The sequence below is a fragment of the Triticum urartu genome, chromosome 3, assembly GCF_003073215.2.
Source record: "Triticum urartu cultivar G1812 chromosome 3, Tu2.1, whole genome shotgun sequence".
Lineage (NCBI taxonomy): Eukaryota > Viridiplantae > Streptophyta > Magnoliopsida > Poales > Poaceae > Triticum > Triticum urartu.
In genome coordinates, this window is record NC_053024.1 from 655,062,809 (window position 1) to 655,074,884 (window position 12,076).

Consider the following 12,076-nt stretch of genomic DNA (forward strand, 5'->3'; position numbering starts at 1 on the left):
GGAGTAGAGGGTGAAGGAAATATGCCCTAGAGGGAATAATAAAGTTATTATTTATTTCCTTATTTCATGATAAATGTTTATTATTCATGCTAGAATTGTATTAACCGGAAACATAATACATGTGTGAATACATAGACAAACAGAGTGTCACTTGTATGCCTCTACTTGACTAGCTCGTTGAATCAAAGATGGTTAAGTTTCCTAGCCATAGACATGAGTTGTCATTTGATTAACGGGGTCACATCATTAGAGAATGATGTGATTGACTTGACCCATTCCTTTAGCATAGCACTTGATCGTTTAGTTTGTTGCTATTGCTTTCTTCATGACTTATACATGTTCCTATGACTATGAGATTATGCAACTCCCGTTACCGGAGGAACACTTTGTGTGCTACCAAACGTCACAATGTAACTGGGTGATTATAAAGGTGCTCTACAGGTGTCTCCAAAGGTACTTGTTGGGTTGGCGTATTTCGAGATTAGGATTTGTCACTCCGATTGTCGGAGAGGTATCTCTGGGCCCTCTCGGTAATGCACATCACTTAAGCCTTGCAAGCATTGCAACTAATGAGTTAGTTGCGGGATGATGTATTATGGAACGAGTAAAGAGACTTGCCGGTAACGAGATTGAACTAGGTATTGAGATGCCGACGATCAAATCTCGGGCAAGTCACATACCGATGACAAAGGGAACAACGTATGTTGTTATGCAATCTGACCGATAAAGATCTTCGTGGAATATGTAAGAGCCAATATGGGCATCCAGGTCCCGCTATTGGTTATTGACCAGAGAGGTGTCTCGGTCATGTCTACATAGTTCTCGAACCCGTAGGGTCCGCACGCTTAATGTTCGTTGACGATATAGTACTATGAGTTATGTATGTTGGTGACCGAATGTTGTTCAGAGTTCCGGATAAGATCACGGACATGACGAGGAACTCTGGAATGGTCCGGAGATAAAGATTGATATATGGGATAATAGTGTTTGGACTCCGAAAGGGTTCCGGAATTCACCGGAAGGGGTTCCGGATGTTTCCTGAAATGTTTGGGTACGAGAACACTTTATTTGAGCCAAAGGGGAAAGCCCACAAGGTTTTTGGAAAGCGCAAAAGGAAGTTTTGCGGAGTCCAGCGGCCAGACGCCAGGGTCCCTGGCGTCTGGGTCCATACGCCGGGAACCCTGGCGTCTGGCCCTGGAGTCCGAGAAGGACTGTTGCCTTTCAGGTGAAACCGACTTTGTGGAGGCTTTTACTCCAAGTTTCGACCTCAAGGCTCAACATATAAATAGAGGGGTAGGGATAGCACCCAAGACACATCAAGAAACACCAAGCCGTGTGCCGGCAACCCCGTCCCCTCTAGTTTATCCTCCGTCATAGTTTTCGTAGTGCTTAGGTGAAGCCCTGCGGAAATTGTTCTTCACCAACACCGTCACCACGCCGTCGTGCTGCCGGAACTAATCTACTACTTCGCCCCTCTTGCTAGATCGAGAAGGCGAGGACGTCACCGAGCCGAACGTGTGCAGAACTCAGAGGTGTCGTGCTTTCGGTGCTTGGATCGGTCGGATCATGTAGACTTACGACTACATCAACCACGTTGATATAACGCTTCCGCGAACGGTCTTCGAGGGTATGTAGACAACACTCTCCCCTCTCATTGCTATGCATCACCATGATCCTGCGTGTGCGTAGGAAATTTTTTGAAATTACTACGTTCCCCAACAGTGGCATCTGAGCCAGGTTTTATGCGTAGATGTCATATGCACGAGTAGAACACAAGTGAGTTGTGGGCGATATAAGTCATACTGCTTACCAGCATGTCACACTTTGGTTCGGCGGTATTGTTGGACGAAGCTACCCAGACCAGCATTACGCATACGCTTATGCGAGACTGGTTCTACCGACGTGCTTTGCACACAGGTGGCTGGCGGGTGTCAGTTTCTCCAACTTTAGTTGAACCAAGTGTGGCTACGCCCGGTCCTTGCGAAGGTTAAAACAGCACCAACTTGACGAGCTATCGTTGTGGTTTTGATGCGTAGGTAAGAACTGTTCTTGCTAAGCCCAGTAGTAGCCACGTAAAACTTGCAACAACAAAGTAGAGGACGTCTAACTTGTTTTTGCAGGGCATGTTGTGATGTGATATGGTCAAGGCATGATGCTAATTTTTATTGTATGAGATGATCATGTTTTGTAACCGAGTTATCGGCAACTGGCAGGAGCCATATGGTTGTCGCTTTATTGTATGCAATGCAAATGCCTTGTAATGCTTTACTTTATCACTAAGCGGTAGCGATAGTCATAGAAGCATAAGTTGGCGATAAGACAACGATGCTACGATGGAGATCAAGGTGTCGCGCCGGTGACGATGGTGATCATGACGGTGCTTCGAAGTTGGAGATTACAAGCACAAGATGATGATGGCCATATCATATCACTTATATTGATTGCATGTGATGTTTATCTTTTTTATGCATCTTATCTTGCTTTGATTGACCGTAGCATTATAAGATGATCTCTCACTAAATTTCAAGATAAAAGTGTTCTCCCTGAGTATGCACCATTGCCAAAGTTCGTCGTGCCCAAACACCACGTGATGATCGGGTGTGATAAGCTCTATGTCCATCTACAACGGGTGCAAGCCAGTTTTGCACATGCAGAATACTCAGGTTAAACTTGACGAGCCTAGCATATGCAGATATGGCCTCGGAACACTGAGACCGAAAGGTCGAGCGTGAATCATATAGTAGATATGATCAGCATAGTGATGTTCACCATTGAAAGCTACTCCATTTCACGTGATGATCGGTTATGGTTTAGTTGATATGGATCACGTGATCACTTAGATGATTAGAGGGATGTCTATCTAAGTGGGAGTTCTTAAGTAATATGATTAATTGAACTTTAATTTATCATGAACTTAGTCCTGGTAGTATTAGCATATCTATGTTGTAGATCAATAGCTCGCGTTTAGCTCCTCTGTTTTATTTTTTGTTCCTAGAGAAAACTAAGTTGAAAGATGTTAGTAGCAATGATGCGGATTGGATCCGTGATCTGAGGTTTATCCTCATTGCTGCACAGAAGAATTATGTCCTTGATGCACCGCTAGGTAACAAACCTATTGCAGGAGTAGATGCAGATGTTATGAACGTTTGGCTAGCTCAATATGATGACTACTTGATAATTTAGTGCACCATGCTTAAACGGCTTAGAATCGGGACTCCAAAGACGTTTTGAACGTCATGGACCATATGAAATGTTCCAGGAGTTGAAGTTAATATTTCAAGCAAATACCCGAGTTGAGAGATATGAAGTCTCCAACAAGTTCTATAGCTAAAAGATGGAGGAGAATAGCTCAAGCCATGAGCATGTGCTTAGATTGTCTTGGTACTACAATCGCTTGAATCAAGTGGGAGTTAATCTTCCAGGTAAAATAGTGATTGGCAGAATTCTCTAGTCACCATCACCAAGTTAGTAGAACTTTGTGATGAACTATAATATGCAAGGGATAACGGAAACGATTCCCAAGCTCTTCGATGCTGAAATCAATGAAGGTGGAAATCAAGAAAAACATCAAGTGTTGATGGTAAACAAAACCACTAGTTTCAAGTAAAGGGACAAAGGGAAGAAAGGGGAACTTCAAGAAGAACGGCAAGCAAGTTGCTGCTCAAGTGAAAAAACCCAAGTCTGGACCTAAGCCTGAAACTGAGTGCTTCTACTGCAAAGGAACTGGTCACTGGAAGCGGAACTACCCAAGTAATTGGCGGATAAGAAGGATGGCAAAGTGAACATAGGTATATTTAATATACATGTTATTGATGTGTACTTTACTGGTGTTTATAGCAACCCCTCAGTATTTGATACTAGTTCAGTTGCTAAGAGTAGCAACTCGAAACAGGAGTTGCAGAATGAACATAGACTAGTTAAGGATGAAGTGACGATGTGTGTTGGAAGTGGTTCCAAGATTGATATGATCATCATCGCACACTCCCTATACTATCGGGATTAGTGTTAAACCAAAATAAATGTTATTTGGTGTTTGCGTTGAGCATGAATATGATTTCATCATTTTTATTGCAAAACGGTTATTCATTTAAGTTAGAGAATAATTGTTGTTCTATTTACATGAATAAAACCTTCTATGGTCATACACCCAATGAAAATGGTTCATTGGATCTCGATCGTAGTGATACACATATTCATAATATTGAAGCCAAAAGATGCAAAGTTAATAATGACAGTGCAACTTATTTGTGGCACTGCCGTTTAGGTCATATTGGTGTAAAGCGCATGAAGAAACTCCATGCTGATGGGCTTTTGGAATCACTTGATTATGGATCAATTGATGCTTGCAAACCATGCCTTATGGGCAAGATGACTAAGACTCCGTTCTCCGGAACAATGGAGCGAGCAACTGACTTATTGGAAATAATACATACTGATGTATGCAGTCCGATGAGTGTTGAGGCTCGCGGCTGGTATCGTTATTTTCTGACCTTCACAGATGATTTGAGCAGATATGGGTATATCTACTTGATGAAACACAAGTCTGAAACATTTAAAAAGTTCAAAGAATTTCAGAGTGAAGTGGAGAATCATCGTAACAAAAATAAAAGTTTCTATGATATGATCGCAGAAGTAAAATATTTGAGTTACGAGTTTGGCCTTCAGTTAAAACAATGTGAAATAGTTTCACTACTCACGCCACGTGGAACACCACATCATAATGGTGTGTTTGAACATCATAACCGTACTATTATTGAATATAGTGCAATCTATGATGTTTCTTACCGATTAACCACTATATTTTTGGGGTTATGCATTAGAGACAGCTGCATTCACGTTAAAAATGGCACCATCTAAATCCGTTGAGACGACACCGTATGAACTATGGTTTGGCAAGAAACCAAAGTTGTCGTTTCTTAAAGTTTGGGGCTGCGATGCTTATGTGAAAAAGCTTCAACCTAATAAGCTCGAACCCAAATCGGAGAAATGTGTCTTCATAGGATACCCAAAGGAAATTGTTGGTTACACCTTCTATCACAGATCCGAAGGCAAGACATTCGTTGCTGAGAATGGATCCTTTCTAGAGAAGGAGTTTCTCTCGAAAGAAGTGAGTGGGAGGAAAGTAGAACTTGATGAGGTAACTGTACCTACTCCCTTATTGGGAAGTAGATCATCACAGAAATCTGTTTCTGTGACTCCTACACCAATTAGTGAGGAAGCTAATGATGATGATCATGTAACTTCAGATCAAGTTACTACCGAACCTCGTAGGTCAACCAGAGTAAGATCCGCACTAGAGTGGTATGATAATCCTGTTCTGGAGGTCATGTTAATTGACCATGATGAACCTATGAACTATGAGGAAACGATGATGATCCCAGATTCCGCGAAATGGCTTGAGGCCATGAAATCTGAGATGAGATCCATGTATGAGAACAAAGTATGGACTTTGATTGACTTGCCCAATGATCGGCGAGCCATTGAGATTAAATGGATCTTCAAAAGGAAGACAAACGCTGATAGTAGTGTTACTATCTACAAAGCTAGAATTGTCGCAAAAAGGTTTTCGACAAGTTCAAGGTGTTGACTACGATGAGAGTTTCTCACTAGTATATATGCTTAAGTCTGTCCGAATCATGTTAGCAATTGCCACATTTTATGAAATCTGGCAAATGGATAAACAAAACTGCAGTCCTTAATGGATTAATTAAAGAATAGTTGTATATGATGCAACCAGAAGGTTTTGTCAATCCTAAAGGTACTAACAAAATATGCAAGCTCCAGCGATCCATCTATGGACTGGTGCTAGCATCTCGGAGTTGGAATATACGCTTTGATAAGTTGATCAAAGCATATAGTTTTATACACACTTGCAGTGAAGTCTGTATTTACAAGAAAGTGAGTGGGAGCACTATAGCATTTCTGATAAGTATATGTGAATGACATATTGTTGATCGGAGATAATGTAGAATTATTCTGCAAAGCATAAAGGAATGTTTGAAAGGAGTTTTTCAAAGAAAGACCTCGGTAAAGCTGCTTACATATTGAGCATCAAGATCTATAGAAATAGATCAAGACGCTTGATGAGTTTTTCAATGAGTACATACCTTGACAAGATTTTGAAGTAGTTCAAAATGGAACAGTCAAAGAAGGAGTACTTGCCTGTGTTACAAGGTGTGAAGTTGAGTAAGACTCAAAACCCGACCACGCTAGAAGATAGAGAGAGAATGAAAGTCATTCCCTATGCCTCAGCCATAGGTTCTATAAAGTATGACATGCTGTGTACCAGACCTATTGTATACCCTGCCCTGAGTTTGGCAAGGGAGTACAATAGTGATCTAGGAGTAGATCACTGGACATTGGTCAAAATTATCCTTAGTGGAGTAAGGATATGTTTCTCGATTATGGAGGTGACAAAAGGTTCGTCGTAAAGGGTTACGTCGATGCAAGTTTTGACATTGATCCAGATGACTCAAAGTCTCAATCTAGATACATATTGAAAGTGGGAGCAATTAGCTAGAGTAGCTCCGTGTAGAGCATTGCTGACATAGAAATTTGCAAAATACATACGGATCTGAATGTGGCAGACCCGTTGACTAAACTTCCCTCACAAGCAAAACATGATCACACCTTAGTACTCTTTGGGTATTAATCACATAGCGATGTGAACTAGATTATTGACTCTAGTAAACCCTTTGGGTGTTGGTCACATGACGATGTGAACTGTGGGTGTTAATCACATGGTGATGTGAACTATTGATGTTAAATCACATGGCGATGTGAACTAGATTATTGACTCTAGTGCAAGTGGGAGACTGAAGGAAATATGCCCTAGAGGCAATAATAAAGTTATTATTTATTTCCTTATTTCATGATAAATGTTTATTATTCATGCTATAATTGTATTAACCGGAAACATAATACATGTGTGAATACATAGACAAACAGAGTGTCACTAGTATGCATCTACTTGACTAGCTCGTTGAATCAAAGATGGTTAAGTTTCCTAGCCATATACATGAGTTGTCATTTGATTAACGGGGTCACATCATTAGAGAATGATGTGATTGACTTGACCCATTCCGTTAGCATATCACTTGATCGTTTAGTTTGTTGCTATTGTTTTCTTCATGACTTATACATGTTCCTATGACTATGAGATTATGCAACTCCCGTTTACCGGAGGAACACTTTGTGTGCTACCAAACGTCACAATGTAACTGGGTGATTATAAAGGTGCTCTACATGTGTCTCCAAAGGTACTTGTTGGGTTGGCATATTTCGAGATTAGGATTTGTCACTCCGATTGTCGGAGAGGTATCTCTGGGCCCTCTCGGTAATGCACATCACTTAAGTCTTGCAAGCATTGCAACTAATGAGTTAGTTGCGGGATGATGTATTATGGAACGAGTAAAGAGACTTGCCGGTAACGAGATTGAACTAGGTATTGAGATACCGACGATCAAATCTCGGGCAAGTAACATACCGATGACAAAGGGACAACGTATGTTGTTATGCGGTCTCACTGATAAAGATCTTCGTGGAATATGTAGGAGCCAATATGGGCATCCAGGTCCCACTATTGTTTATTGACCAGAGAGGTGTCTCGATCATGTCTACATAGTTCTCGAACCCGTAGGGTCCGCGCGCTTAACGTTCGTTGACGATATAGTACTATGAGTTATGTATGTTGGTGACCGAATGTTGTTCGGAGTTCCGGATAAGATCATGGACATGACGAGGAACTCCGGAATGGTCCGGAGATAAAGATTGATATATGGATAATAGTGTTTGGACTCCGAAAGGGTTCCGGAATTCACCGGGAGGGGTTCCGGATGTTTCCCGAAATGTTTGGGTACGAGAACACTTTATTTGGGCCAAAGGGGAAAGCCCACGAGGTTTTTGGAAAGCGCAAAAGGAAGTTTTGCGGAGTCCAGGGGCCAAACGCCAGGGTCCCTGGCGTCTGGGTCCAGACGCCGGGAACCCTGGCGTCTGGCCCTGGAGTCCAAGAAGGACTCTTGCCTTTCAGGTGAAACCGACTTTGTGGAGGCTTTTACTCCAAGTTTCGACCCCAAGGCTCAACATATAAATAGAGGGGTAGGGCTAGCACCCAAGACACATCAAGAAACACCAAGCCGTGTGCCGGCAACCCCGTCCCCTCTAGTTTATCCTCCGTCATAGTTTTCGTAGTGCTTAGGTGAAGCCCTGTAGAAATTGTTCTTCACCAACACCGTCACCACGCCGTCGTGCTGCCGGAACTCATCTACTACTTCGCCCCTCTTGCTGGATCGAGAAGGCGAGGATGTCACCGAACCGAACGTGTGCAGAACTCGGAGGTGTCGTGCTTTCGGTACTTGGATCGGTCGGATCGTGAAGACGTACGACTACATCAACCGCGTTGATATAACGCTTCCGCGAACGGTCTACGAGGGTATGTAGACAACACTCTCCCCTGTCGTTGCTATGCATCACCATGATCCTGCGTGTGCGTAGGAATTTTTTTGAAATTACTACGTTCCCCAACAGAGGGGTAGAGGGGCTCGGAGCCGCCCTTCACCCTGTTTATCTCCCTCTTTTACTACATTCCTAGTAGTAGTTTACGCTTTGTCGTCAGTTGTCTAGAGGTAGTCGCCGATGTGGAGGCGCCGGTGGTCATGCTTCTCGGTCGTCGGCTTTGTTATCCTCGGAGTAGTAGGTGCCCCTTCCTCCTCAAATAACCTCCTAGTCCTAGTCGGCTTTGTTCTTTCCTCTTCTCCCACACTTTGTTGCTAGAGTTTCTAGGACAAAATGAAGCCTCTTGTTTGATGCTCTTCTCCTAGATCCAATAATCCCCCAACCTCTTGTTAGCTCTTTCTCGGCCGGTAATGCATCTTACCACATTGATACTCCAACTGCTCATTATTTGTGCTTCAAATCAGGTCGCGTGGAAGTTGAAGCAAGTTGATTTGGGGGAGGCACATGTCTTCTTGCCTAGCTTCTGATGTCTCCATAATCTCGATCCAGTGATGGTTTTTTCTTCTGTCTTATGCACCGAAGAGAGGTCGACTTCTTGGTGATGTGCAAGGCACGGTCTTCTCCAACTCCTCCTCAACCTCCATCAGAGGCCCCTTCAAGGGTTTCTAGAACCGGAGGAAGCTCATCGTGTGCCGAGCCTGCGCTTCAAGTTCCTAGAGGCCCTCCCTCGGAGTTTGGCGATGGTGATAATCCAAGTTCTTCAGCGCAAAGATCTACTTCTCCCTCCAAATCCTATATGGAAGAATTTGCTGAAAGGCTTTGGTGTTGCCGCTCCTTGTCTTTGTCGATGGCGGTCTTGTGTTTCTGCTCGTCGACGTTGGTGGTCAAACCTTTGGTCGGTAGATGACTCAACCGAGCGGCACGTGTCCGCTTGGGTGACGGGCTGGAAGTCCACATGTAGTTCTTTCTGGCCTAGCTACTTGCACGTGCTTCATGGTGTACATGTGAGAGTGCCACATATGCACACCAAAAAAACTGATATGACAAAGTAATTAAAGAGAAGAGAGAGTATTATGGTGACCTCAAAAAAAACAATGCTAAATGTATGGACATGTGTAAATTGCCTACTAACCAGTGCATAAAAGAGTTTAGTTATAAAACAATTAAATAAAGAAAGCATAACAACAAAAGTTAAGCACTTATACATTGCCAAAATTAGTTGGTAGAACTTAGCACCTCATCTAAGCAGCAATGCGTTGGATGAAGCTTTATGGCATACTCCCTTCTATTCTTTTTACTCTGCATATATAAGTTTTGTCTGAAGTCCGATAGAGAAAAATATCAACATTCTATCATTAGATGCGCAATGGATTTAATTTCCATGCTTAGTATTGTAGGTGTTGATATTACTTCATATTTCAAACTTTAGTATTGTAGATGTCGATATTATTTCATATTATATGGTCAAACTTGTGAAGTTTGGCATCAATTATTCAACCACAGACGAGTTTTAAAACTTATGTGGAATTGAAACTGGGACAAAGGTGCTCGATCTGCCTGATTATTTTTAACAAACAGAAGTACTCAATTTTTTTATAAGGATTAGATTTCAGGAATCTTATTTGGTATGAGACTTGTATTCTTCAGAGAGCAGCCGTCGTGTCATCTTTTTTTTTTTGCGGGGAAGCCGTCGTGTCATCTTGCCACTAATCTGCATCCTCCAAAGTCCAAACCACCGCATCCACCACAGTGCATCCCTGTTGTCGGTGAGTCACGCAGCTCAGCCCAAAACTACAAACTTCTGAACTTTCTACTCTACAGAACCTTGGCACAGCTGCAATGTGTTATCGGCAAACAAACACTGTTGCTCACCGCCAAAAACAGGGCATGCCAAAAAAACAACTGTACACACGACAGTACACAAGACAGAAAATGATGCCTCACTACGATGAGAAACCAAATGAGTTTGCAAATCACTAGGAACACAACAAGGCATGATATATTAGGCAATGGATGATAGTTCAGTCACGACATCAACAGTACTCCGATGTTCTTTCACCTCCAGACCCCCTCAGGTTATGGCACAGAACCATAGCCTCACAAGTTCTTTCACTTCTTACATTTTACTCTAGTTCTAAAGGTAGCATACGACATAGAACAGCCAGGCTGCAAGCAAGCTCCTTCTAAGGGCGAGGAAAGCACCCTCCGGTCTGGTGAAGCATGGCGTCGATCTCGTCGCCTTCCTCCATCTCCAGCTGAAACAGTTTGCAAAGAATACATCAACGACGGCACAGACCATCAACCTAGTGAATGTTAAGGTTCTAATGTTAGGCATGCTGGCAAAAAGTTGAACAGCATACCTCATCAGGGGTCTGCTCACCACGGAGCCTACGACCATCGAAAAGGAAAGCAATGGAGTTGAGATCCACAGACTGACGGTCGCAGTAGGCGTTCATCAGCTTCTTCAGCTGTGTCGATCTCTTGATGCGGAAGAAAACCTCATTGCCATCCTGCAGAACAGATTAGGGACAAGTGTCAAGAGCTAGGCATTTAGTACACACATGTTGCCATTATTCCCATATAAAACAATTACAAGCTTGATGTGCAGAGAAAACAATTAGGACTGAAACTGACTACGAAGCAATAATAAAACGCACTAGTTATGTATTGACATACTTTCTGAAGAGCATATGAATTTTATTTCCGAATACCAATGCAAAATTAGATAACAAGATCATAATCACCAATAAGCAGGATTACAGGAGCTCAAGTTTTGCCTAGTACTACTTAGGGGAGCCTGGTTCCCTACAGTGACCACATTTGGGCGTATCCTACCCTACCAGTGGCTAAAGAATGCAGATTTATGACTGTCATGTAGGCCTACAGATCGATGACGGAACAGACACAAACATTACAAACACGGCGCCAGTACAGGTGAAGCGGGCCGACAGAGCAACCGACGAGCACCAGGAGCCTCAAGTGCGAACTAACGAGGGGACACCAGTCGGCGGCTGTCGGCGAGACTAGGCACACGCATCTGCAGCCTACAGAGCCACGAATCTAAAACAACCAATCGGCCACGGAGCAGAAACAGAGATCCGGATTCTAAATCGATAGCACAGAGCTGGAAACTATCCTACGAACTAGGATCCGACCGCCACCATCACTACCAGAACGAGTACTCCATCGAGAAAAAAAGAGGGGAAGACGGAGATCGGAGTGGATCATACCTGCCCCTTGACCTTGAGGTTGATGTGGGCGCCTCCGCCGTCGCCCGCGGGCTTCTTGTCCTCATCCGCCGTCACGCCCGACATCTCCGCCGACTCCTCTGTGCTGTGCCGCGCCGCGAGAGGGGGGGGGGGGGGGGGGGGGGGGGGGTGAGGAGCAGGGTAGGGGATCCGAGCAAGAGCAGAGGAAGAAGACGACTCGAGTCTGTGCGGCGGACCCGAGGGGGCAGGCGAGGTTTATAGCGCGGCCACCCAGAGCCGGGTTTAATAGTCGCTTGGCGTCCGGATCCTCCCTGCGCGGGAACCCTGTGGGCCGCGCGTGGGATTGGCCGGCGTGCCGGGCACTGCTCGCGACACGGATCGCATGTGAAGTGCGCGTACTTTGCACGCAGACC

The 12,076-nt window shown here is 43.8% G+C and overlaps 1 protein-coding gene across 1 annotated transcript; it reads right to left on the reverse strand.

Moving 5' to 3' along the window:
- Window positions 1-10,431: 10,431 nt before the first annotated feature.
- Window positions 10,432-11,856, reverse strand: LOC125545735 (small ubiquitin-related modifier 1-like). The gene is made up of 3 exons (XM_048709764.1): window positions 11,685-11,856; window positions 10,815-10,964; window positions 10,432-10,709 (listed from the first exon to the last, which is right to left on the reverse strand). Exons 1-3 carry the CDS (start codon window positions 11,766-11,768, stop codon window positions 10,638-10,640), a joined length of 306 nt encoding a protein of 101 aa, XP_048565721.1. The 5' UTR covers window positions 11,769-11,856; the 3' UTR covers window positions 10,432-10,637.
- Window positions 11,857-12,076: the final 220 nt, after the last annotated feature.

Coding starts and splice junctions, on each gene's coding strand:
- LOC125545735 (XM_048709764.1), bottom strand. CDS start 11,768: ATGTCGGGCGTGACGGCGGATGAGGACAAGAAGCCCGCGGGCGACGGC. Junction 10,965..11,684: donor ACCTCAAGGTCAAGGGGCAG/GTATGATCCACT, acceptor TCTGTTCTGCAG/GATGGCAATGAGGTTTTCTT. Junction 10,710..10,814: donor GTGAGCAGACCCCTGATGAG/GTATGCTGTTCA, acceptor AAACTGTTTCAG/CTGGAGATGGAGGAAGGCGA.